Here is a 26,629-nt window from a genome sequence, read left to right as displayed (position 1 = left end):
AGGCACTGTGCACAGCGGGGATTAGTCAGTTTCTGACTTGGGACCGAAGGGTATGTATGAGTTATACATACTCCAGGCCAGTGGGCACGGCCTCGCTTCAATACACTTTTATGTAGAGAGGCCATGCCCTCTAGACAGCCGCACCTACTGGACATCCGCATCACTAGATAAGGCGCAGCTTTGCTCAATACAAGTGTATGGAGCAAGACCATGCCCACTAGACGGCTCTGGCTAGTAGTATGTATAATTCATATATACCCTTCGGTCCCGGGTCAGAAACCGGTGAATCCCCGCAGTTCGTTCACTAGGGGGATTCATAAGACTGCAGTCACACTCAGTGACTGCAGACTTATTGATTTGGACTGCACAACCCCTCTAATCTGTAGAGTAGGATATGTCCTAAACAGTCAAAACAGAGCATAAATTCCCCTATTTCTGTGTATTATACTGTATATGGGAGACTACCAAGCATGTAGTTTCCACCCACTAACTCAAAGGGAACTGAAAATCACTGACAGAGTCTGCAAATTAGAAAACTGTTGAAACATTCAGGGTGCAAGTCATATAATGGCCAGAAATAATGTTATTCTTCATGTACACACATGACCGCTTATTCTAAACATTCACCTAAAATGACAGGTCATAATTACATAAAATAACACAGTAAGAGCAAGTACAATAAACATGATCTCCGACTAGTAAAGAAGGACAGGAGAGAGGATTCTGCCTTTGTGAATTACAAACTAAACAATTTTAAGTTTACTCTTCTTTAAAAAAAATAAAAATAAAAGGCTAGTTTACCATAAAATTAAGGCTTTCTCATTTTTTTAGACTCCGCATGGGTCAGGAGTAATATCAACAGCCAATGAGTTATTTTCATAAAGTTATTAAGAGGACAGATGCAGAAGACAATACTGCATTGTCTTTTGAGCATTGGATGTCATTGACAGCTGGGATCTGCAGCTGTGGCATCACGGTCCTCTATGGTTCAATGATATATTACATATATTGTCTCACAGCAGTTTAATTGCAAAATGGTAGAAGAGAATAAAAGTGTAATGTAAAGCAATTTTCTTTAAGGGTTTTTTATTCTTTTCATTTTTTAACATTTACTAATTTCACTTACGGTAGCCTATTTCTAGATAAGTCTATAATGCAATATTTTCTTTATCCAGAATCTTTTGCGCTGCATCTTGTTCTATAATAATCCCCACCAATGCCATTGTGGGTTATTAATCATACTTTTGCTAATGAGAAAGCTTTCTGGTTTTCTGCTTAGGTAATGTCTACAGAGAATGTCACCTCAATGGCAGCTGGGCAGGAAGAGGAGATTATACACAATGTCAGGAAATATTGAAGCAGGAGGTAAGAAAGAAGTCTTGTGTTCACAGTTCATCAATTACATAGATTTTCAAGGAATATGGAATGTATGAAAAATCTTGATATATTGTAATAAAAACTGAAAATTGTACATCAGAATATATACATTTTTATATACTAGATGGTGGCCCGATTATAACACATCGTGTATTCTAGAAAATGCATGTCCACGTAGTATACTGCACAGCCCACGTAGTATATTGCCCAACCACGTAGTATATTGCCAGCCACTTAGTATATTGCCCAGCCACGTAGTATATTGCCCAGTGAAGTAGTATATTGCCTAGCCACGTAGTATATTGCCCAGCCACGTAGTATATTGCCCAGTGACATAGTATATTGCCCAGCCATGTAGTATATTGCCCAGTCACGTAGTATATTGCCCAGTTATGTAGTATATTTCCCAGTCACGTAGTATATTGCCCAGCCACGTAGTATATTGCCCAGTGAAGTAGTATATTGCCTAGCCACGTAGTATATTGTCCAGCCACGTAGTATATTGCCCAGCCACGTAGTATATTGCCCAGTGACGTAGTATATTGCCCAGCCACGTAGTATATTGCCCAGTCACGTAGTATATTGCCCAGTTATGTAGTATATTTCCCAGTCACGTAGTATATTGCCCAGTCACGTAGTATATTGCCCAGAGACGTAGTATATTGCCCAGCCACGTAGTATATTGCCCAGCAACATAGTATACAGCACAGAGCCACGTAGTATACAGCACAGACACGTAGTATACTGTCCAGTCACGTAGTATATTGGCCAGTCACGTAGTATATTGCCCAGCTACGTAGTATATTGCCCAGCCACGTATGTAAGAGGTTAAAAAATAAAAAAGAAGCATATACTCACCCTCCGAAGGCCCCTTGTAGTCCTGTCGCCTGTGTGTGGTGTACGCTGCAGCTTCCGGTCCCAGGGTTGGTATGAGGGCAGGACCTGTGATGACGTCGCGGTCACATGACCGTGACGTCATGGAAGGTCCTTCTCGCATAGCATCTTTGGAACCGGAACCTGCCTTTTGCACTGCCGAGGACAGCATGCATGTCAGAAGGTGAGAATAACCTTTTTTTTATTATTATTATTTTTAACATTAGATCGTTTTACTATTGATGCTGAATACGCAGCATCAATAGTAAAAAGTTGGTCACACAGGGTTAATAGCTGTGTAACCGGAGTGCGTTACACCGCGCTCCGGTAACGCTGGCATTAACCCTGTGTGAGGGCTGACTGGATGACTGGAGGGGAGTATGGAGTGGGCACTGACTGCGGGGAGGAAAGAGCGGCCATATTGCCGCCGGACTGTGGCCGTTGCTAATTGGTCGTGGCAATGGTCGTGGACGTTTTGCCACGACCAATCAGCGACTTGGATTCCATGACAGACAGAGGCCGCGACCAATGAATATCCATGACAGAAAGACAGACAGAAGGACAGACAGACAGACAGAAAGACTGAAGTGACCCTTAGACAATTATATAGTAGATTCACTACTATCTATAGTGCCCATTGTTTACAATGTTGTTAAGCAGAGGTAAGTAGATCGATCCACATAGGATCAAGTGGTTTCACGTGAATCCGAACACTGAGAATTAATTCACATTTTGCAAGAAAAACTTGGCCTCACCATTTTCCATACTACTGAAGCATAAGATAGCGAGCTTATGTTGTTTTGTTTTGCCAGCCGGTGTAACAGGCCATAGCATACCCCTAGTCGAGACTATACCCAGGGTTAAAGTGAAGCATAAGAAAAATTGGAGCAAAAAGTCCTAAAAGTAATCAAAATATCAATTTATTGAAAGTAATACATAACACATAAACAGACTAGGATAAGGTAATAACAAAAGGACAGTGGTATCCTGACAAAAGATATTTAATATTTGGCATGGGTAAAAGTGCTCAAGTGCAGCAAGAGAGAGACCAGAAGGTCCAAGGTAAATAGTAGAGATAAAAGTATCCAAATGGCTAAACTAATCTGCGCGCTATGCCATTATATAGGACCAGGTCCCAAGCTTGAATCATTGCTTACCCATGATATTAGTGTGTCAGGATCAGTGTCCACACCACCACCAACGCGCGTTTCGCCTCTTTCTCAAGGTGCGACCTTGGGTTCATGTTTGTTAGGTAAGTTATTTGAGAAGATAACGGAATTAAATCTTAAAGTTCTAAACACATAGACTTTTATTACTTGAACCAGTAAAACTTCAATCCATAAAAAATATTAGACTTCCACAATGATATAATGAGATAAAGAATCCTGCCGCACTTCTCAGTAGTTACACATTAAAAGCAGCTGTGTGTCTGAGTATGATAGAAAGAGATCTGTACACTTTTCAACCAATCAGAGACAGGGGGAGAAAACCAGTTAAGTCATAAGTTCAACGTACACGTGCAATCTAAGATAAAAGCTATTATCATAAAGGACAACAGTGTAGTCTCAGATGTAATGACTGTTGTCTCTTACCAAAAAGATCTTGATAAGGATCATGTTGATCGAAACATTGCAAGAGAAGGCAGAATAAATGTGATGTAATTTCACCAATGTGTGAGGCGCTGTCCTTAGTCTTTACTGGACTTTTGAATGTTTTCCAAGTAGGACTCCTTGGATTTGATGTGGGCGTCAACTGTGGGTAATGTTAACCGGATGTTTTTATGAGGTGCTGTGAGCTAATTTTTGTATGACTGTTGTCCCTTACCAGTCACATTGTGTTGTAAGAACAATCTTCATCATGTGATTAACAACACAAATACCTTCCCACTACATGTAAGGCAGTTTTAAGTAAGTAAAACATGGCATTTACAATCTATTATCTAATTTACAAGGGCTAATAAAAAAGAGGGATATATTGTAGACTGGAGGGCTATAGTTTGGCCTAGGCTACTTTATATCCCAGGGTATAGTTTGGCCTAGGACAGTTAATCTCCGGGTATATTCTGGCATGGGCCAAACTATACCCAGGTTTAATCTGGACAGGGGTTAATTTGGCCTGTTACACCAGGACTTCCTATAATTCCCTTCAGCTATGAAAGCTAGCAGAATATCATATCTTGTACAGTGGTGGTCAGTACCAGGGCGATCACAGATCAGCAGATCCCAGTGGAGCACAGTTTGTACAGCAAATACATTGTCCATCCCCAGAGTCACTGGGTAAGTTTCTCTATCTCTGTAGAATGCAAGCTCCTATGGTCAGTAGGGTCCTCTCTCTCTTATGTAGTGTGTAAGCTCTTATGGTCAGCTGGGTTCTTTCTCTTCTGTGGTCAGCAAACTGTTATAGTCAATGAGGTCCTCTGTCTCTTTCTTTATCTCTCCTGTAAAGTGTAAGCTCTTATGGCTAGCGTGATCCTCTCTCACTCTCTCTCGTAGAGTGTAAGCTCTTATGGTCAGCCAGGTCCTCTCTCTCCTGTAGAGTGTAAGCTCTTATGGTCAGTGAGATCTGCTCTGTCTCTCTCTCTCCTGTAGAGTGTAAGCTCTTGTGGTCAGGGGGGTCCTTTCTCTCACTTTCTCCTATAGAGTGTAAGTTTTTATGGTCAGGGGGGTCCGTTCTCTCACTCTCTCCTGTAGAATGTAAATTTTTATGGTCAGTGGGGTCCGTTCTCTCACTCTCTCCTGTAGAGTGTAAGCTCTTACAATCAGCGGTTTACTCTCCTGTAGAATATAAGTTCTTATTGTGAGCGGATCCCTATCTCTCTCTCTCCTGTAGGGTGTAAGATCTTATGGTCAACATGGTCATCTCTTTCGCCTCTAGAAACTTTCCATACTGGACAATAGTATGTAAAAAAAAGGAAATACTCTTTAATGGGGTTATATGGCCTTATGCTACAAGTCTGGACTCCCTCGGCCCTGTCAGTAAGTTTATGCACTGAGTGGTGACTGCATCCATGCCAGCTTACCTCTATTAATCCCGAGGCTGCCGGGAAGAATAAAGTTTATTTCCGCACAGCTGCAGGGTTCTGCTCTCAGTGCGGGTATCAGCAAGATCAGAACACTATGAACCTGCAAATTAACCCAATATCTACAGGTTAATAGCGTTTTTTTTTTTTTACATGACAGGTTCACTTTATTGCAAAAATCTTGTCCACCTGCAGTCACCACTATGGGGAATTTACTGCATGTAGTATATACCTTAACATCAATAATAAGACAGTCTGCACGAAGCTGCTAAGCCCCCACTAGTGGTGGCTGCATCAGACAAAATTTTACATTGTCCATACAAAGCTGCTCTATATTATAAAAAATGGAACCGACACCCCCTAAAAAGATTAGAGCACAACATTGGACTTTAAAATTAAAATTGTGTTAAAGGCTGACAATTCGCTTTTAGATGGCCATGTTCAAGATATTGTAAAAAGGTCAATACAAGAAAGATCAGCGTGTGTACAATTTCCAGTAAAAGTAACATATTTGTTAATGAAATGAGGATCTGTCTGGAACACTAATGGATGCGCCCATTTTTTTCTGGCTGGTGTCCTCTACTAAAATGGACATTTATGGCTCATTTACTGTAATGATGGTTATGCATCAGGAAATGACCTCAACAGTGTGTATCTGAGATGTCTCCAAGCATTATTTCATCCATGAATGCATCTTCATGAGAGCGTGAGTACACTGAAACCTCTGAAACTCCACTTAGGCTATGTGCACACGGTGAGTAAATGGATGCAGAAATTTCTGCACCATTTCTGCATCTCTTGGCAGGAAAAACGCAGCTGAAAAAAACCTGATTTGAGTGAGGTCAATGGTGAAAAACGCAGTGTAAAACGTACGGAGAATTGATGTGCTGCGGATTATTTTCTTCCCCAAATCTGCAAATCAAAAGTACTCAACGTGTGCATGATACTTCAGGTTTCCCATTCACTTTGCTGGCATCAGGATTGCTTCAGGCTTTGCTAGCAAATCTGCACGGCAAAATCTGCAACAAGACCTTACTGTTCACATCATCTCACAAGCAGAAATTTAGTGAAAAAGATGTTTGGTTCTTTTAACGGGGTCCTCAACTTAGGGTATGTTCACACGTGGCATAATTGCAGAGGATTTTTCTGCACCAAAAAACAGAATGTTGGTAAGAAAAGCACTCAGTACGATACATGGCAATTTTACTTGCATTTTCTTTCTCCGTTCATTTACATAGGTGAAAAATGTTGCAAAAATACTGAAATAATTGACATGCTGCAGATTTGAAAACACATTGATGGACAAAAAATGCAGCATGTTACATGTTAAAAATGTTACAGAAAATAAAGTATTTCTCCCAGAAAATTATTGCAATTACATGTTTTGCAATACACATGTTTATTCCCTTTCTGTGTATTGGAAAAACACAAAAAAGAGATAAAAAATGCAAATTGGACACAATTTCACAGAAAAACCCACAAAATGGACCAGACAAAATTGGTGGCACACTTACCGTATATACTCGAGTATAAGCCGACCCGAGTATAAGCCGACCCCCCTAATTTTGCCACAAAAAAATGGGAAAACTTATTGACTCGAGTATAAGCCTAGGGTGGAAAATGCAGCAGCTACCGGTGAATTTCAAAAATAAAGATTGATGCTCCATACCGTTCATTATGGCCCCATAGCTGTGCCATATAGTGCTCTGCACCGTTCATTATTGCCCCATAGATGTACCATAGAAAGCTGTGCCATATAGTGCTCTGCACCATTCATTATTACCCCACAGCTGTGCCATATAGTGCTCTGCATTGTTCATTATTGCCCTATAGCTGTGCCATATAGTGCTCTGCACGTTCATTATTGCCCCATTGCTGTGCCATATAGAGCTCTGCACCGTTCATTATTGCCCCATAGCTGTGCCATATAGTGCTCTGCACCGTTCATTATTGCCCCATAGCTGTGCCAAATAGAGCTCTGCACCGTTCATTATTGCCCCATAGCTGTGCCATATAGTGCTTGCACCATTCATTATTGCCCCAGAGCTGTGCCATATAGTGCTCTGCACCGTTCATTCTTGCCCCATAGCTGTGCCATATAGTGCTCTGCACCGTTCATTATTGCCCCATAGCTGTGCCATATAGTGCTCTGCACCTTTCATTATTGCCCCATAGCTGTGCCATATAGTGCTCTGCACCGTTCATTATTGCCCCATAGCTGTGCCATATAGTGCTCTGCACCGTTCATTATTGCCCCATAGCTGTGCCATATAGTGCTCTGCACCTTTCATTATTGCCCCATAGCTGTGCCATATAGTGCTCTGCACCGTTCATTATTGCCCCATAGCTGTGCCATATAGTGCTCTGCACCGTTCATTATTGCCCCATAGCTGTGCCATATAGAGCTCTGCACCATTCATTATTGCCCCATAGCTGTGCCATATAGTGCTCTGCACCGTTCATTATTGCCCCATAGCTGTGCCATATAGTGCTCTGCACCGTTCATTATTGCCCCATAGCTGTGGCATATAGTGCTCTGCACCGTTCATTAATGCCCCATAGATGTGCCATATAAAGCTGTGCCATATAGTGATCTGCACCGTTCATTATTTCCCCATAGCTGTGCCATATAGTGCTCTGCACCATTCATTATTGCCCCATAGATGTGCCATAGAAAGCTGTGCCATTGCTGCTGCTGCAATAAAAAAAAAAGCCATACTCACCTCTCTTGCTTGCAGCTCCTCAGCATCCTGTCCCGGCGTCTCTCCGCACTGACTGTTCAGGCAAAGGGCGGCGCGCACACTATATGCGTCATCGCGCCCTCTGACCTGCACAGTCACTGCAAGAGGACGCGAAGACAGAGCGGCGCCCGGCGTGTGGAACGCGGACAGGTGAATATGTAATACTTACCTGCTCCTGGCGTCCCGCTCCTTCCCCTGGACAGCTGGCCTTTGGTGCCGCAGCCTCTTCCTCTATCAGCGTTCACCGTTACCGCTCATTAGAGAAATGAATATGCGGCTCCACCTCTATGGGAGTGGAGTCCATATTCATTTCTCTAATGAGCGGTCCCACGTGACCGCTGAACAGGGGAAGAGCTGCGGCACCCGGAGACCGTGGGACTGCAGGGGGAGCACCAAGATCGCCGGGACTAGGTGAGTATGCCACAGACCTCTCTCCCCCTCACCCGCCGACCGTGACTCGAGTATAAGTCGAGAGGGGCACTTTCAGCCCAAAAATTTGGGCTGAAAATCTCGGCTTATACTCGAGTATATACGGTAACTTAATATTTGGTTGCACACCTTTTGGAATAAATAACTGGAATCAATCAATTCCTATAACCATCACCAAACTTCTTACACCACTCCACTGGAATTTTAGACTACTCTTCTTCTGCAAAAGCTTCCAGGTCTCTCATATTTGAAGTGGGCCTTCTCCCAACAACAATTTTAAGATCTCTCCTCAGGGGTTCAATGAGATTTACAGGTGCTTCTCACAAAATTAGAATATCATCCAAAATTTAATTTAATTCAGTTCTTCAATACAAAAAGTAAAACTCATATATTATATAGAGTCATTATAAACAAGTTTATTCTCCAATCAAGCACAGTGATACTGTTGTTTTTAAACCAGATATTGGTACTTTGGGCAGTGTAGACAGGTGCCAAGTTCTGCTGGAGAATGAAATTTCCATCTCCAAAAAGCTTGTTGGCAGAGGGATGCATGAAGTGCTCTAAATTTCTGGCCACTTCACAACTCTCCAGCACTTGTTTCCATTCAATTTTAGGTGCTTCTTAAAGTATGTTTCGGATCATTGTCCTGCTGGAAGGGAAGACCCATTACCTAGGACACAAACCCAGCTTTCTGACACTTGGTTCTACATTGCGACCCAAAATCCTTTGGTAATCATCAGATTTCATGATGCCTTGCACACCGTTACTATTGTACATTGTGACAAACTGCCAGACACATTTAATTTCTTTGAAGCTTGATTGGGGCTGCGTATCTCCACCATCTGGAGTATCCTGCATTACAACCTTTCATCAATTTTTCTTTGCCATCCACGTTAAGGTTGATTAGCTACAGTGCCATGGGCTGTAAACTTATTGACTGTGGTGCACACAATGGACAAAGGAACATCAAGATCTCTGGAGATGGACTTGTAACCTTGAGATTGTTGATATTGTTCAACAATTTTGGTTCACAAGTCCTCAGACAGTTCTCTTCTCCAGTTTATGTTCTCCATGCTTATTTTGGCAAACACAGACACAAAATGCAAATATCGAGCCAGCTTCTCCCATTTTATCTGGTTTCAGGTGCGATTTTCATATTGACCAAACCTATTGCTTGCTATAGATGAGTTTCAACGAGCTTCACAAGCGTGAAACAAAGTTGTTTACCCACAATTTTGGAAAGGTGCCAACAATTTTGTCCGGCACCAATTTTTGAGGTTTTGCATGATATTATGTCCAATTTGCCTTTTTTTCTCTTTGTTTTTATTGTGTTGTTCCAATACACACAAAGGAAATAAACGTGTGTAACAAAACATGTGCAATTGCAATAGTTTTCTGGGTGAAAGTATGCCAACACATTCAGCCATGACTGTTCATAAGATTTCAGAAATTTCATTCATATTGCTGGTATTGTAAAATGGCCAACAGCGGAAGGCATGACCGAGATGATGTCCGGTTAGGTTACTCTATGGCACTTTACAGGAAAGCAGAGTCCCAGTCTCAGTGCGTTGTTAGCTGAGGGGTGCATCACACTCACTTGGAAGCCGCAGGCCTCCGCTGTCTCCAGGCCTCCATCCTCAGAAGCCGCCACACACAAGTCAGGGAACACCAAGTTCATTGCAACAATCAAACGTTAACTGATCAGTTGAAGTTCATCAGATTGTGACAGGTGAGATAAGGCACAACACATATTTCTTACTTCGTTAGCACAACGTATCTTCATCTCTAACACTCATTCATCCTGGACTATCCCTAAGGCCACTGACTCCGTCAGACTCAGTAATTTCCTGTCCACTTCAGCAGCTCAGCCGAGACCAGCCACCTGCACTAATCTTGATTTCATTGAGTTTGAGATGTTAGAATACCAGGCACTCTCTCTAGTACCTGGACCAAGCCCTGGGCTCCAAACATTGCAAGAATGTCCACAAGGGATATCAGTACAGCTTCCCACTGCCTCGAGAATTGGGCCATGCTGGCCCTAGCAGCCCACCGCACCTGAATTTGACCTTGATGTGGTACTTCCCTAACTCAGCTAGTATCAGGAATAGCCCGCTTTTTAATAACTCTAGCCCCTACCCAAGGGGCTAGTTCTATTAATTCACTTTATCCTATCCAATAGACTAAACCTATTGTCATTACCTTATGTCCCATGCCGTTGCTAAGCCACTTATATACTATATGAACAGTAGTCATACTATCTCAGGTCAAACCCTGTCCTTACCCTTTACTACACACTACTCACACTCAGAACCAACAGAGGGTATATGTGGGCACACAGGGTACAAGATCTAGTGTATCCTGTCTTCCTGCTGTATGCCTCCATGTCTTCCTGGTGTATACATCATATGTAATCAAAGCATTTGATTATCACCCATCATTGGTATATATCATATTATCATATTTAAATACACTCTTTGCTATGCATTGTATCTACTGTAATTACAATTTTTTTTTATATATACTTGCCGCGCCCCCACGCAACGGCAATGGGGTACTCGGTACCGGGTCCTTCAGTTCCCTCAGCTGGGATGTCACGGTGGCCCGACCCGGACCGTGGCCCTATGAGGGGCACCCAAATTAAATAGAGTTCAAATAGTTTGTAGATGATGGTAGTGTTCGTGACGCCACCTGTGGTATTCGGTCAAGGTAACCGACGCTGCTTAGGGGTCCGCTGGGGTGATGGAATGGCAGCTAGATGGTATATCTTCCCACAGGTGAAGTATATCCCCAGGGCTTCCCAGAAGTGTAGATGTTGATGGTGGGTGGTGCAAGGCGAATAACGAGGACACAATGGGTGCAGTCTCTTTACCTTTACTGAAGGCTTCAGCATCCACAGTCCAGGGTGCCGGATGACAGGGCAGGCAGAGCCCGGCTGGTCTGATGGCAATTCCAGAGTCCCCTTATCCAGGCGGAAATCATTAGCCTTCCCCTTGCGCACAGTAACGTAGTAGGTCCCTACGTGCATTAGCTCCCATAGGGTCCTCACTCTTGTTACTCTTCTCTCGGTCCCCCAGATGGATAGGACCAACCCGTATGACGGTGGTGGCCTGAGGCTATTTTATAGGGACCCTAGCGTCGCCCCTCCTCCGCGTTGCCATCTTGTCTGCTTAGGTTCTTAGGTCGGGCAGCCAACTTGGAATCGACTGTCCTGCCGGTCTCTGAAGTAAAGCATAGAGTCTATTACTCCCTCGGTGTTGCGGCTACAGGATCTGTGCTCAGTGGGAGGCAGCCTGCTCCTAGCTGGTCTCCCACTGGTGTTTTACTCCTGTTGCTACGACTTCTGTGCTCACTCACTACGGCACACTTCCTTTCTTGTCCTTTCTTAGGAGGCTGCCGCATGGGTTGCAGGCGCAGCTCCGTGTCCTTCTTTCCTTCCTGGGCCGAGCCCAGTCTGCTCCTCACCTCTCCTCCTGACTATCTCCTTCTCCCTCCAGTCAGCTTCTCCTCCAACTCCAACTGCCCTCACTTATTAACCAAACCCCCCCCCACCACCACCACCCCCGTTAAATCCAGCACTCCCGGGCTGGGAAAAGAACACAACAATTACAGGTTAGCAAAAGACATGCAAAATTTTGAAATGCTTTAAACAAATAAATTAACAGTGCTTCCCTTTATGGGAGGTGAGAACACTTGAACGTTGCAAACAAAACATTTTTACATTATGCATATTATAAAAGAGAACAGTTACTATCTTACTTATGAAATACAATTACACATACAGGTATCCTATCTACAAAGTGCAAGTACCCTCTAAGGGTACCGTCACACTATAACATTTCGATCGCTACGACGGTACGATTCGTGACGTTCCAGCGATATCGTTACGATATCGCTGTGTCTGACACGCAGCAGCGATCAGGGATCCTGCTGAGAATCGTACGTCGTAGCAGATCGTATGGAACTTTCTTTCATCGCTGGATCTCCCGCTGTCATCGCTAGATCGGTGTGTGTGACACCGATCTAGCGATCTAGAGATGCGATCCAGCGATGCGTTCGCTTGTAACCAGGGTAAACATCAGGTAACTAAGCGCAGGACCGCGCTTAGTTACCCGATGTTTACCCTGGTTACAAGCGTTAAACTAAAAAAAAACAAACAGCACATACTTACATTCTGGTGTCCGTCAGGTCCCTTGCCGTCTCTGCTTCCCGCACAGTGACTGCCGGCCGTAAAGTGAAAGCAGAGCACAGCGGCTGTGCTTTCACTTTCACTTTACGGCCGGCTGTCACTGAGTGCGGGAAGCAGACTGCAAGGGACCTGACGGACACCAGAATGTAAGTATGTGCTGTTTGTTATTTTTTAGTTTAACGCTTGTAACCAGGGTAAACATCGGGTAACTAAGCGCGGTCCTGCGCTTAGTTACCCGATGTTTACCCTGGTTACCCAGGGACCTCGGCATCGTTGGTCGCTGGAGAGCTGTCTGTGTGACAGCTCCCCAGCGACCACACTACGATTTACCTACGATCACGGCCAGGTCATATCGCTGGTCGTGATCGTAGGTAAATCGTATAGTGTGACGGTACCCTAAGGGTATACTATCATTAACCCTTAATGTGCAATTTAACATTTTCTTTATTCTTCTTCTTCGCATGCAGGACTATCTGTCTACCCCTACGGGCCTACTGCATTTTTCTTTCTAAAACCTTACTTTTATCTAAAGTACGTCATTAACATTCTATCACTATCTAGATACATATTATCAGCTATGTAAACATTATTAATGTGCAACAACCGAACATTCCCTTTAACCCCTTTACCCCCAAGGGTGGTTTACACGTTAATGACCGGGCCAATTTTTACAATTCTGACCACTGTCCCTTTATGAGGTTATAACTCTGGAACGCTTCAACGGATCCCAGTGATTCTGAGACTGTTTTCTTGTAACATATTGTACTTCATGATAGTGGTAAAATTTCTTCGATATAACTTGCGTTTATTTGTGAAAAAAACGGAAATTTGGCGAAAATTTTGAAAATTTCGCAATTTTCCAACTTTGAATTTTTATTCTGTTAAACCAGAGAGTTAAGTGACACAATATAGTTAATAAATAACATTACCCACATGTTTACTTTACATCAGCACAATTTTGGAAACAAAATTTTTTTTTTCTAGGAAGTTACAAGGGTTAAAATTTGACCAGCAATTTCTCATTTTTACAACAAAATTTACAAAACCATTTTTATTAGGGACCACCTCACATTTGAAGTCATTTTGAGGGGTCTATATGGCAGAAAATACCCAAAGGTGACACCATTCTAAAAACTGCACCCCTCAAGCTGCTCAAAACCACATTCAAGAAGTTTATTAACCCTTCAGGTGTTTCACAGCAGCAGAAGCAACATGGAAGGAAAAAATTAACATTTTACTTTTTAGTCACAAAAATGTTCTTTCAGCAATAATTTTTTTAATTTCCCAAGGGTAAAAAGAGAAAATGGACCTCAAGAGTTGTTGTCCAATTTGTCCTGAATACGCTGATACCCCACATGTGAGGGGGAACCACTTTTTGGGCGCATGGCAGGGCTTAGAAGGAAAGGAGCGCCGTTTGACATTTTCAAGCTAAAATTGGCTGGAATTGAGATCGGACGCCATGTCGCGATTGGAGAGCCCCTGATGTGCCTAAACAGTGGAAACCCCCCACAAGTGACCCCATTTTAGAAACTAGACCCCCCAAGGAACTTATCTAGTTGTGTCGTGAGCACTTTTATCCCCCAAGTGCTTCACGAAAGTTTATAACGCCCGGGCGTGAAAATAAAAAATCCTATTTTTTCCACAAACATGATGGTTTAGTCCCCAATTTTTTATTTTCTCAAAGGTAAAAGGAGAAATTGGACCCCAAAAGTTGTTGTCCAATTTGTCCTGAGTATGCTGATACCCCATATGTGGGGGGGAACCACTGTTTGGGCGCATGGCAGGGCTCAGAAGGAAAGGAGCGCCGCTTGACATTTTCAAGCTAAAATTGGCTGGAATTGAGATCGGACGCCATGTCGCGTTTGGACAGCCCCTGATGTGCCTAAACAGTGGAAACCCCCCACAAGTGACCCCATTTTGGAAACTAGACCCCCTAAGGAACTTATCTAGTTGTGTCGTGAGCACTTTTATCCCCCAAGTGCTTCACGAAAGTTTATAACGCCCGGGCGTGAAAGTAAAAAATCCTATTTTTTCCACAAACATGATGGTTTAGTCCCCAATTTTTTATTTTCTCAAAGGTAAAAGGAGAAATTGGACCCAAAAGTTGTTGTCCAATTTGTCCTGAGTACGCTGATACCCCATATGTGGGGGGGAACCACTGTTTGGGCGCATGGCAGGGCTCAGAAGGAAAGGAGCGCCGCTTGACATTTTCAAGCTAAAATTGGCTGGAATTGAGATCGGACGCCATGTCGCGTTTGGACAGCCCCTGATGTGCCTAAACAGTGGAAACCCCCCACAAGTGACCCCATTTTGGAAACTAGACCCCCTAAGGAACTTATCTAGTTGTGTCGTGAGCACTTTTATCCCCCAAGTGCTTCACGAAAGTTTATAACGCCCGGGCGTGAAAATAAAAAATCCTATTTATTCCACAAACATGATGGTTTAGTCCCCAATTTTTTATTTTCTCAAAGGTAAAAGGAGAAATTGGACCCCAAAAGTTGTTGTCCAATTTGTCCTGAGTACGCTGATACCCCATATGTGGGGGGAACCACTGTTTGGGCGCATGGCAGGGCTCAGAAGGAAAGGAGCGCCGTTTGACATTTTCAAGCTAAAATTGGCTGGAATTGAGATCGGACGCCATGTCGCGTTTGGACAGCCCCTGATGTGCCTAAACAGTGGAAACCCCCCACAAGTGACCCCATTTTGGAAACTAGACCCCCTAAGGAACTTATCTAGGTGTGTGGTGAGCACTTTTATCCCCCAAGTGCTTCACGAAAGTTTATAACGCCCGGGCGTGAAAATAAAAAATCCTATTTTTTCCACAAACATGATGGTTTAGTCCCCAATTTTTTATTTTCTCAAAGGTAAAAGGAGAAATTGGACCCCAAAAGTTGTTGTCCAATTTGTCCTGAGTACGCAGATACCCCATATGTGGGGGGGAACCACTGTTTGGGCGCATGGCAGGGCTCAGAAGGAAAGGAGCGCCGCTTGACATTTTCAAGCTAAAATTGGCTGGAATTGAGATCGGACGCCATGTCGCGTTTGGACAGCCCCTGATGTGCCTAAACAGTGGAAACCCCCCACAAGTGACCCCATTTTGGAAACTAGACCCCCTAAGGAATTTATCTAGTTGTGTCGTGAGCACTTTTATCCCCCAAGTGCTTCACGAAAGTTTATAACGCCCGGGCGTGAAAATAAAAAATCCTATTTTTTCCACAAACATGATGGTTTAGTCCCCAATTTTTTATTTTCTCAAAGGTAAAAGGAGAAATTGGACCCCAAAAGTTGTTGTCCAATTTGTCCTGAGTACGCTGATACCCCATATGTGGGGGGGAACCACTGTTTGGGCGCATGGCAGGGCTCAGAAGGAAAGGAGCGCCGTTTGACATTTTCAAGCTAAAATTGGCTGGAATTGAGATCGGACGCCATGTCGCGTTTGGACAGCCCCTGATGTGCCTAAACAGTGGAAACCCCCCACAAGTGACCCCATTTTGGAAACTAGACCCCCTAAGGAACTTATCTAGTTGTGTCGTGAGCACTTTTATCCCTCAAGTGCTTCACGAAAGTTTATAACGCCCGGGCGTGAAAATAAAAAATCCTATTTTTTCCACAAACATGATGGTTTAGTCCCCAATTTTTTATTTTCTCAAAGGTAAAAGGAGAAATTGGACCCCAAAAGTTGTTGTCCAATTTGTCCTGAGTACGCTGATACCCCATATGTGGGGTGGAACCACTGTTTGGGCGCATGGCAGGGCTCAGAAGGAAAGGAGCGCCGTTTGACATTTTCAAGCTAAAATTGGCTGAAATTGAGATCGGACGCCATGTCGCGTTTGGACAGCCCCTGATGTGCCTAAACAGTGGAAACCCCCCACAAGTGACCCCATTTTGGAAACTAGACCCCCTAAGGAACTTATCTAGGTGTGTGGTGAGCACTTTTATCCCCCAAGTGCTTCATTAAAGTCTATGATGCCCGGTGTGAAAATAAAAAATTCTATTTTTCCCCCACAAAAATGATCTTTCAGCCCCCAATTTTTTATTTTCCCAAGGGTAACAGGAGAAATTGGACCCCAAAAGTTGTTGTCCAATTTGTCCTGAGTACGCTGGTACCCCATATGTGGGAGAAAACTACTGTTTAGGCACACTTCGGGGCTCGGAAGGGAAGTAGTGACGTTTTGGAATGCAGACTTTGATGGAATTGTCTGCAGGCATCATGTGCCATTTGGTGAGCCCCTGATGTGCCTAAACAGTAGAAACTCCCCACAAGTGACCCCATTTTGGAAACTTGACCCCCTAAGGAACTTATCTAGTTGTGTCGTGAGAATTTTGAACCTCCAAGTGCTTCACTAAAGTCTATGATGCCCGGTGTGAAAATAAAAAATTCTATTTTTTCCCCCACAAAAATGATCTTTCAGCCCCCAATTTTTTATTTTCCCAAGGGTAACAGGAGAAATTGGACCCCAAAAGTTGTTGTTGAATTTGTCCTGAGTACTCTGGTACCCCATATGTGGGAGAAAACTACTGTTTGGGCACACTTCGTGGCTCGGAAGGGAAGTAGTGACGTTTTGGAATGCAGACTTTGATGGAATTGTCTGCAGGCATCATGTGCCATTTGGTGAGCCCCTGATGTGCCTACACAGTAGAAACTCCCCACAAGTGACCCCATTTTGGAAACTTGACCCCCTAAGGAACTTATCTAGGTGTGTCGTGAGAATTTTGAACCTCCAAGTGCTTCACTAAAGTCTATGATGCCCGGAGTGAAAATAAAAAATTCTATTTTTTCCCCCACAAAAATGATCTTTCAGCCCCCAATTTTTTATTTTCCCAAGGGTAACAGGAGAAATTGGACCCCAAAAGTTGTTGTCCAATTTGTTCTGAGTACGCTAGTACCCCATATGTGGGAAAAAACTGTTTGGGCACTTCGGGACTCAGAAGGGAAGCAGTGACGATTTGGAATGCAGACTTTGATGGACTAGTTCTGAGGGCATCATGTTCCGTTTGCAGAGCCCCTGATGTGCCTAAACAGTAAAAAAAAACCACAAGCGACATCATTTTGGAACCTAGACCCCCAAGGAACTTACTTAGATGTGCCCCCTCTTTGGAACTAATCTACTGGTTCCTGTTAAGTAAATTAGTAGTGCATGGAGGTGTGGTACAATTTGAAGCAGTCATTCATACACAGGCCAGGTTTGTCGGGGCAGGTGTCACATTGATAGATGGTGTCCTTGCGTACTCCTCTTTTGTAGCACACTCGGCACCTTTTTTGCGGCTTACTTTTTCTATCAGTTGGCGGGACCACCCCCGGAAAATGCTGACCTGGTATGATACGAGCACCCTCAGTTCCGGAAGTACTGGGGCCCGCTCCTTCCCTCGTGCCAAATATCAGGGCCTTAACCACTACCTCCTGGAACTGAAGGTACGACGTATAAAGTGTGTCGTGCACATCGTGACAGCATTGAGCATTGCCATTTGTACGATGTACACGGACAGCTTTTTGTACCACACCTTGGCCTTCCTCAAAGCACTGTACGGTTGGAGGAGTTGATCGGAGAGATCAACGCCCCCCATGTTTTTGTTGTACCCCAGTACACAGTCCGGTTTGCAGACCTGTGTTGAGGTACCCCGTACACTGCTGAGGGCACTGCCATCACCGTGTATGGTGGTCAAGAGCAGGGCCGGCTCCAGGTTTTCGAGGGCCCCGGGCGAAAGAGTCTCAGTGGGCCCCCCCCCCCCTTTAACACATACCCCGATTTATGATGCACAGATACGGCAGAGAAATGTATAGTACAATGCCAGATTTCACTTCTTACATGAGTGACAGCTATTGTAGATTCTGCAGTGTATATATACAGGAGGAAAGGCTCTGTGCAGTGTATATATACAGGAGAGGTGCTGTGCAGTGTATATATACAGGAGGAAAGGTGCTGTGCAGTGTATATATACAGGAGAGGTGCTTTTCTGTTTTGAGTTTTTCTATGAAACAAAGACTTTTCTACATAAACAACGTTGTTTGGTTTTGTGGCCCCAACAGATCTGTGCTACAAAGTAACAGGCGGCTCGGGCATTAATGAGGGACCTGATGCTGAATCCTTTCCACAAACCCTAATGACCCAATTAGTGCCCCGTCATTAGAAGCTCATTAAACGCCTCCCTGTCCCGAGCAGTCATGTACAGTATGGGGGGATCCTGCAGCCACCCCCTGACTGCTCCATACCATACACTGCCCTCTGTCGCTCTCACTATTATCCTGTGCATTTCTCTGTCATCGTTACCCCATGTTACACTTGTCACCCCCACTACAGAGTAGCAGGGCAGCCAATGTCACCCCCTCCCGGACCCTAATGGCAGCAGGAAATGTCTGCTCCTCTATTGGGTTGGAACCTGATTTAATCATGGAATAATGTGGATTTGTTGCCGGTGGCTGCAGGGGAAGGGTTAAGTGATGCCATGTCCGTGGTGGGAGCAGTGGCAGCTGCTGGGACCTGGACAGACACAACCAATGTTGCTGTGCCTTCACAGTGTGACCTGGAGGAGAGAAGCTGAGACTCCGGAGCAGAAATCACCCACATGCCAGCACTGGGCAGAGTCCCTCCAGTCACCAGCCTGGGGCCACGGGGCCCCAACCTACAGCCCACAGCTCAGATTTATCCATAGCAGCAGCTCCCCTTCCTCCTGGCATCTGGTTAACCCCATTTATGCGGGTCGGTCGGATTGTTATCTTTAAGGTTTAGCAATAACCTTCATACAGATGGGAAGGGGTTAAGCTTCTTCCTACCCCACTGGTGCAGGTTTGGTGCAGCATGCATGTATTCTGGGGTTCTGGGAGAGCTGGGTGGCTGTAGGCTGCACCCCACCAGCTGCTCCTCCAGACATCACCCACATTTTTAGGCAGCGGAGACAGCAGCAGACTGAGCCACAACTGCAACCACTGCTGGATACCATAACACTCACTGGGGCATGGGTAGGACGGAGCTCCTCGGAATCTGCCTGATAAACTTCAGCACTGTCTGCAGCCACCCAGGGGGGAGAGCAGAGAAGTGCTCTCTCCGCCCACAATGTCACACTGGCTGCCTTCTGTTAACCCCTATGTGTGCCTGCCTGGCTGCACTGACTGAGTGAGAAGATGCTTGTGTTAGAGCTGGCACATAGGGGTTAAGAGAACGCAGCCAGCAGTGACCTTGTGGGGGGAGAGAGCATGTTATCTCCTGCTCTGCTCTCCCAGCTGTATCTATGACAGCATGAGTGGGCCCCCCCTCTCCCCAGGGCCCCGGCATTTGCCCGCTGTGCCGGGTGCTGACGCCGGCCCTGGTCAAGAGAAGGACATCCATCTTTTCCTTGTACTTGACCACCAGCAGGTGGTCGCTACATTGGGCTTTGCTCTCACCTTTTCTGAGCATCTGCCCAAGTAGCGTCTTCGGGAGGCCTCTCTGAATTTTGCGGACAGTACCACAGGCTGCGGTACCTCGCGCAGAGAGGGATTTGTAGAGTGGGATGCTGGAATAAAAGTTATCGGTGTAGAGGTGATAACCTTTATCCAGCAGTGGGTGCACCAAATCCCACACAATTTTCCCACTCACTCCCAGGATGGAAGGACACTCAGGCGGTTCAATCCTGCTGTCCTTCCCTTCGTACACTCTAAAGCTGTAGGTGTACCCTGAGGTACTCTCACACAGCTTGTAGAGTTTGATTCCGTACCTGGCCCTTTTGCTGGGCAGGTATTGACGGAATCTGAGCCGCCCCTTAAAATGAACCAAGGACTCATCCACACAGATGTCCCTTTTGGGCACGTACACTTCAGCAAAGTTTTTGCTGAAGTGTTCGATGACCGGCCGAACTTTGTACAGACGGTCAAAATTGGGGTCATCTTGTGCGGGACACCGTGCATTATCGTTGTAATGCAAAAACTTATGGATGGCCTCAAAACGCGTCCGAACCATGACCATTCGGAACACTGGAGTGTTATATAAAATATCTACACTCCAATATTGCCGAATTTCTGGCTTCTTCACGATCCCCATATGGAGGACCAGGCCCCAAAACTGCATCATTTCAACTGCGTCCACAGGAGACCAGTTAGAAAATGATGAACGGGGGTTTTGCTCCAAAAATTGCCGAGCATACAAATTAGTTTGCTCCACCATGAGGTTAACGAAAGCCTCAGAGAAAAAGACTTTGAAAAAGTCTATTTCTGTGAGGCCGGTGGTGTCAAACTTGATTCCTGATTCTGCCACAAAATCAGGAATCAGTGGCTCGTAATTTTCGGGGGGCGAGGTCCATATGGGGTCCGAAGAGGGTCGCGCTGGTTCATTTTCAGGAGTGGGCGCTGCCTGATCTTCTCTCCTGGGGCGTCTGCGTGGCGGTTCCGCAGGACCCAAGGAGGAAGATGAGGAGGAGGAAGAGGATGAAGAATCTGAAGAGTAAAGGAATGTGGGATCCTCTCCCTCGCTATCAGTGTCGGAGGCAAGGAAAGCATATGCCTCCTCCAATGAATAGCGCTGCTGGGACGAACGGGACATTTTTTGTGTGATTATGGTGCTTGGGTGTAATATTTATTGATAACTGTGTACGTGTGGGGGGGGATAGTGTTTGGTGCAAACTATTCTGAAAGGAAAAAGCTAAAGGGAAAAAAAATACCTGTAAAAGGAAAAGTCTAAAACAGCAGGCCCTAGCTCTGATAAGTGAACTGCATCACTTATCAAAGTTCGGCGGCTGCTGGGTGTGTGAACGGGGATGTGGGGAAAAAAAAAGAAATGAAAGGCACGGGATCAGACGCAGCGGCGGGGTGCGTGGATGGGGATGTGGGAAAAAAAAAAGAAATGAAAGGCACGGGTTCAGACGCAGCGGCGGAGTGCGTGGACGGGGATGTGGGAAAAAAAAAAAAGAAATGAAAGGCACGGGTTCAGACGCAGCGGCGGAGTGCGTGGACGGGGATGTGTGAAAAAAAAAAAGAAATGAAAGGCACGGGTTCAGACGCAGCGGCGGAGTGCGTGGACGGGGATGTGGGAAAAAAAAAAGAAATGAAAGGCACGGGTTCAGATGCAGCGGCGGGGTGCGTGGATGGGGATGTGGGAAAAAAAAAAAGAAATGAAAGGCACGGGTTCAGACGCAGCGGCGGAGTGCGTGGACAGGGATGTGGGGAAAAAAAAAAGAAATGAAAGGCACGGGTTCAGACGCAGCGGCGGGGTGCGTGGATGGGGATGTGGGAAAAAAAAAAAGAAATGAAAGGCACGGGTTCAGACGCAGCGGCGGAGTGCGTGGACGGGGATGTGGGAAAAAAAAAAAAGAAATGAAAGGCACAGGTTCAGACGCAGCGGCGGGGTGCGTGGACGGGGATGTGGGAAAAAAAAAAAGAAATGAAAGGCACGGGTTCAGACGCAGCGGCGGAGTGCGTGGACGGGGATGTGGGAAAAAAAAAAAGAAATGAAAGGCACGGGTTCAGACGCAGCGGCGGAGTGCGTGGACGGGGATGTGGGAAAAAAAAAAGAAATGAAAGGCACGGGTTCAGACGCAGCGGCGGAGTGCGTGGACGGGGATGTGGGAAAAAAAAAAAGAAATGTAAGGCACGGGTTCAGACGCAGCGGCGGGGTGCGTGGACGGGGATGTGGAAAAAAAAAAAAGAAATGAAAGGCACGGGTTCAGACGCAGCGGCGGAGTGCGTGGACGGGGATGTGGGAAAAAAAAAAAAGAAATGAAAGGCACGGGTTCAGACGTAGCGGCGGAGTGCGTGGACAGGGATGTGGGAAAAAAAAAAAGAAATGAAAGGCACGGGTTCAGACGCAGCGGCGGAGTGCATGGACGGGGATGTGGGAAAAAAAAAGAAATGAAAGGCCCGGGTTCAGACGCAGCGGCGGAGTGCGTGGACGGGGATGTGGGAAAAAAAAAAAAGAAATGAAAGGCACGGGTTCAGACGCAGCGGCGGGGTGCGTGGACGGGGATGTGGGAAAAAAAAAAAAGAAATGAAAGGCACAGGTTCAGACGCAGCGGCGGAGTGCGTGGACGGGGATGTGGGAAAAAAAAAAGAAATGAAAGGCACGGGTTCAGACGCAGCGGCGGGGTGCGTGGATGGGGATGTGGGAAAAAAAAAAAGAAATGAAAGGCACGGGTTCAGACGCAGCGGCGGGGTGCGTGGACGGGGATGTGGGAAAAAAAAAAAAGAAATGAAAGGCACGGGTTCAGACGCAGCGGCGGGGTGCGTGGACGGGGATGTGGGAAAGAAAAGCGAGCACGAGTGTTGATCGGTGAACTGCGTCACCAATCAACGCTCGGCGGCTGCTAAATTTGGGCACGGACGGACGTGGCGCAAAGTGGGGGTGGAGGGGGGAGGGGAAGGGGGGAGGGGTAAGGGGGGGGTGAAGTAAGATCGGGCCGGGATCGGGGATGAACACTTACGGTTGTAGTCTCTCTTCTTTCTTCTGTCTTCTTTCTTCTGTCTTCTTTCTTTAGCAAGAATTGTGGTGTCACAGGCTACTGTGGCACCACAAGTCTCAGCACAGGAGGGGATCTGTCAGCGTGACCGCTCTTCAGGAATCATCACCAAGTGTGAGGATTCCTGAAGAGCAGTCAGACAGGTCAGGGACAGGTGAGACAGGTCACAGAGCGGTCACACCGCTGCTGTGACCTGTCATTGGTGGGATCGAATGATCACATCGATCCCACCAATCAGAGGTGGCCCTGGTGACGCCGGTGTCGCTAGGCACCAGCCTATGATCGGAGCTCACAGCTCCGATCATAGGCAGGTCACCGGCAGGTCACCAGCAAGTGACCGGCAGGTGACCGGCAGGTCACCATCAGGGCACAGCGCGGGCACACCGCTGCTGTGCCCTGATTGGCAGAGCTGCAGGAGGTGGTGGGGGAGGTGGCAGGCAGATGAGGCTGGATTTCCAAGCAGGGCACAGAGCGGTAACACCGCCGCTGTGCCCTGCGATCGGCGCGATCGATGTGATCGTCGATCGCGCCGATCCGGCGGGTCTGTTCCTGATTGGTGCGATCGACGATCACATCGATCGCGCCAATCACAGCTGCAGGATCCGGAGCCTTCCTCAGCTGCCCTGCGGCTCCGGATCAGGTACTTTCAGGCAGGGCACAGCGCGGTAACACCGCCGCTATGCCCTGCGATTGGCGCGATCGATGTGATCGTCGATCGCGCCAATCCGGGGGTTTTGGCCGGTGCCTGGGTTGCCAGGCACCGGCCCCAGGATCGAGTACATTGGTACTCGATCCTAGCCTGGAACCTCACTGTTTCAGCCAAGCTGATTGGCTGAAACAATGAGAAAGGCTGTGATTGGCTGTTCAGAATTGAACAGCCAATCACAGCGATCGGGAGGCGGAGGAGGGGACGCCATACCCCAGGATGCCGAGGCCATCTTCCCTGAGGTAAGATGGCGTCGGAATTTTAATGCGATCACCGCGACTTAAGTCGCAGTGTCGCATTAAAGGGCATGACGTACTATCCCGTCCCTGGTCATGGGGGCCCACCCCACCTGGACGGGATAGTACGTCTGATGTCAGAAAGGGGTTAAGAGAGAAACTAGTCTTTTCTGAGGTAGTGCAAACAATCAACAGGTCAGTTATAAACTTTAAAACTATAGAAACTTTCACGTCGTCATCGGGAACAGTTTCTTCGCAAAGTCTTCTTGCTTGTAAAACCAGTAGAGAGCACCCTTAAGAAGGTGCAAACTATTTACAGAGGACAGTTCGGGAACCATTCACTGTCCATGATTCCAATGTTCCTTTATAACCATGATGAACTTTTGTGCAAACTGGAACAAAATAGGGATCCCAGGTAAACTAAGGGATCCCTTTAAGAATGAACCTTGAACGGGTCTAAGGCAGCAAAGAAAGAACAGTTAACTATGTACAGTTTTTCAGGTTTTCGAGGTTTACTCGAGTTCTGGTGGTAGTACCGGTGGGGGTAGCCCTGTTGGACACTGCCGGCTACAAGGTGCTACATGAGGGACTCCCTCACTCCCGATGGGAGCCTGAGCACCCACAAAGTTCCGCTCAGGCTCAAGTGAAGCACGGGCCATCACGGGCGTTAGTTCCGTAATCACCACAGTGGTAGCTAGATATACAATAGGGGTGATGTTAATCTGCAGGACCCTCGGTGGTTCAGCAGTGGTAGCAATCGGGGTTGTTTCTTTAACACTAGGTGGTGCTGTCAATGGTGCGCACCTCTTAACATTTCGGGCGTACCAACCTTTTTTTCCCCCAATGACGGGTGTAAGTCACTGGGTCCCCGGGGTGCAAATCTCGGTCTGGATGCCCCCTTCCAAGATGCGACTCCACTTCGTATCTGTCAACCCAAACTTTTGGCACTATCCCGGATTCCTGAATAAAGCCTCTCCCCCTTTGAAGATGGTAGGTCACCACTATACCGTGGCTCACCGGGGGATGGTCGTCTCTTCGAGCTCTAGCGGTTGATGTGTCACTTTGAGCAGCATTCGGTTTATTCCGCTCCTTCCATTGCGAAATTAGGCATTGTTTGTAATGCTCCCAGGTGAGCACCACGATATAGGAGCCCTCCTGTCTGGACCCGTCCGGTCGGATCTTTGGAGCGTCCCATTTAAAGACCACCCCTTCGGGGCTCATGTCAAGCGGTTCACCCATAGATGTCGGGAGCGGAGGCAGTATCCCTTCCATTGTATTGAGGGGTGCTATGATGATCTCAGCAGCGGACAGCTGGTCACAGTCGGGATGGGGAGCGGTCACCGGAGCAGGATCGGTTCGTGGGGCAGGGTCGTTTTTGGTACCTGCGTCTGATGTGGTTCCACCGATGTCAATCGGGTCCACTGACGAGGACACTGGAGTCTGCTGCGGCTCTAACCACGGTTCCCCCTGTGCGATCTTCTTGCACAGCTCTGACTTCCATTTTTTCACTGTTGCTGGCTCCGCGTCCGGGGGTGGGAGGTTCGATGCCTCCAGTAGCGGCAAGCTCTGGTTTGCCTCCGGTGGGCTGGGGTGGCCCTGGGTCACTTTGTCGTCATTCAGGCACCCGCTGGTCGCCATCTTGGCTTCTAGATCTGCGGCGGCACACACACACACTGCTCCTCCATTTTCTGGGGTTTCGGCTCCTGTATTTCTGAGCTCGTCATCCTGCAGACATAGTCAGAGAGGGCGGTCGCTATTTTTGGCGCCGCTTTCGTGGTCTCCTCCCATGGCACGCCCTCCTTCTTCTCCAGTGCTCCTCGTGGCGTGGTAATGGCGGCGATTTTGGCGGGAATGCTTGTGGTAACCAGAAATACACAGTCCTTAAGCACAAACAGTTCAAATACGATTCAGGCACAGTTCTAAGGCACACATGACCCGAATTCTCAGGCTTAAGTACATCCTGTTCGTGACGCCAAGATTTGTGCCGCGCCCCCATGCAAGAGCAATGGGGTACTCGGTACCGGGTTCTTCAGTTCCCTCAGCTGGGATGTCACGGTGGCCCGAACTGGACCGTGGCCCTATGAGGGGCACCCAAATTAAGTAGAGTTCAAATAGTTTGTAGATGATGGTAGTGTTCGTGACGCCACCTGTGGTATTCGGTCAAGGTAACCGACGCTGCTTAGGGGTCCGCTGGGGTGATGAAATGGCAGCTAGATGGTATACCTTCCCACAGGTGAAGTATATCCCCAGGGCTTCCCAGAAGTGTAGATGTTGATGGTGGGTGGTGCAAGCCAAATAACGAGGACAAAATGGGTGCAGTCTCTTTACCTTTACTGAAGGCTTCAGCATCCACAGTCCAGGGTGCCGGATGACAGGGCAGGCAGAGTCCAGCCGGTCTGATGGCAATTCCAGAGTCCCCTTATCCAGGCGGAAATCAGTAGCCTTCCCCTTGCGCACAGTAACGTAGTAGGTCCCTACGTGCATTAGCTCCCATAGGGTCCTCACTCTTGTTACTCTTCTCTCGGTCCCCCAGATGGATAGGACCAACCCGTATGACGGTGGTGGCCTGAGGCTATTTTATAGGGACCCTAGCGTCGCCCCTCCTCCGCGTTGCCATCTTGTCTGCTTAGGTTCTTAGGT

At 46.7% G+C, this 26,629-nt stretch overlaps 1 protein-coding gene across 2 annotated transcripts in view; it reads left to right on the top strand.

Moving 5' to 3' along the window:
* CRHR1 (corticotropin releasing hormone receptor 1) overlaps positions 1-26,629 on the top strand; it is a 429,919-nt gene that overhangs the window by 348,291 nt on the left and 54,999 nt on the right. For both annotated transcript variants that reach the window (XM_069751316.1, XM_069751318.1), the window contains exon 5: positions 1,280-1,365. In XM_069751316.1, coding sequence (XP_069607417.1) covers positions 1,280-1,365 — 86 coding nt within the window. The remainder of the gene's footprint in view (positions 1-1,279; positions 1,366-26,629) is intronic.

The sequence above is a fragment of the Ranitomeya imitator genome, chromosome 2 (assembly GCF_032444005.1).
Source record: "Ranitomeya imitator isolate aRanImi1 chromosome 2, aRanImi1.pri, whole genome shotgun sequence".
In the NCBI taxonomy this organism is placed as follows: domain Eukaryota; kingdom Metazoa; phylum Chordata; class Amphibia; order Anura; family Dendrobatidae; genus Ranitomeya; species Ranitomeya imitator.
Note: the sequence above shows the minus strand (reverse complement) of the source record. Positions and strands in the feature narration are given on the sequence as shown.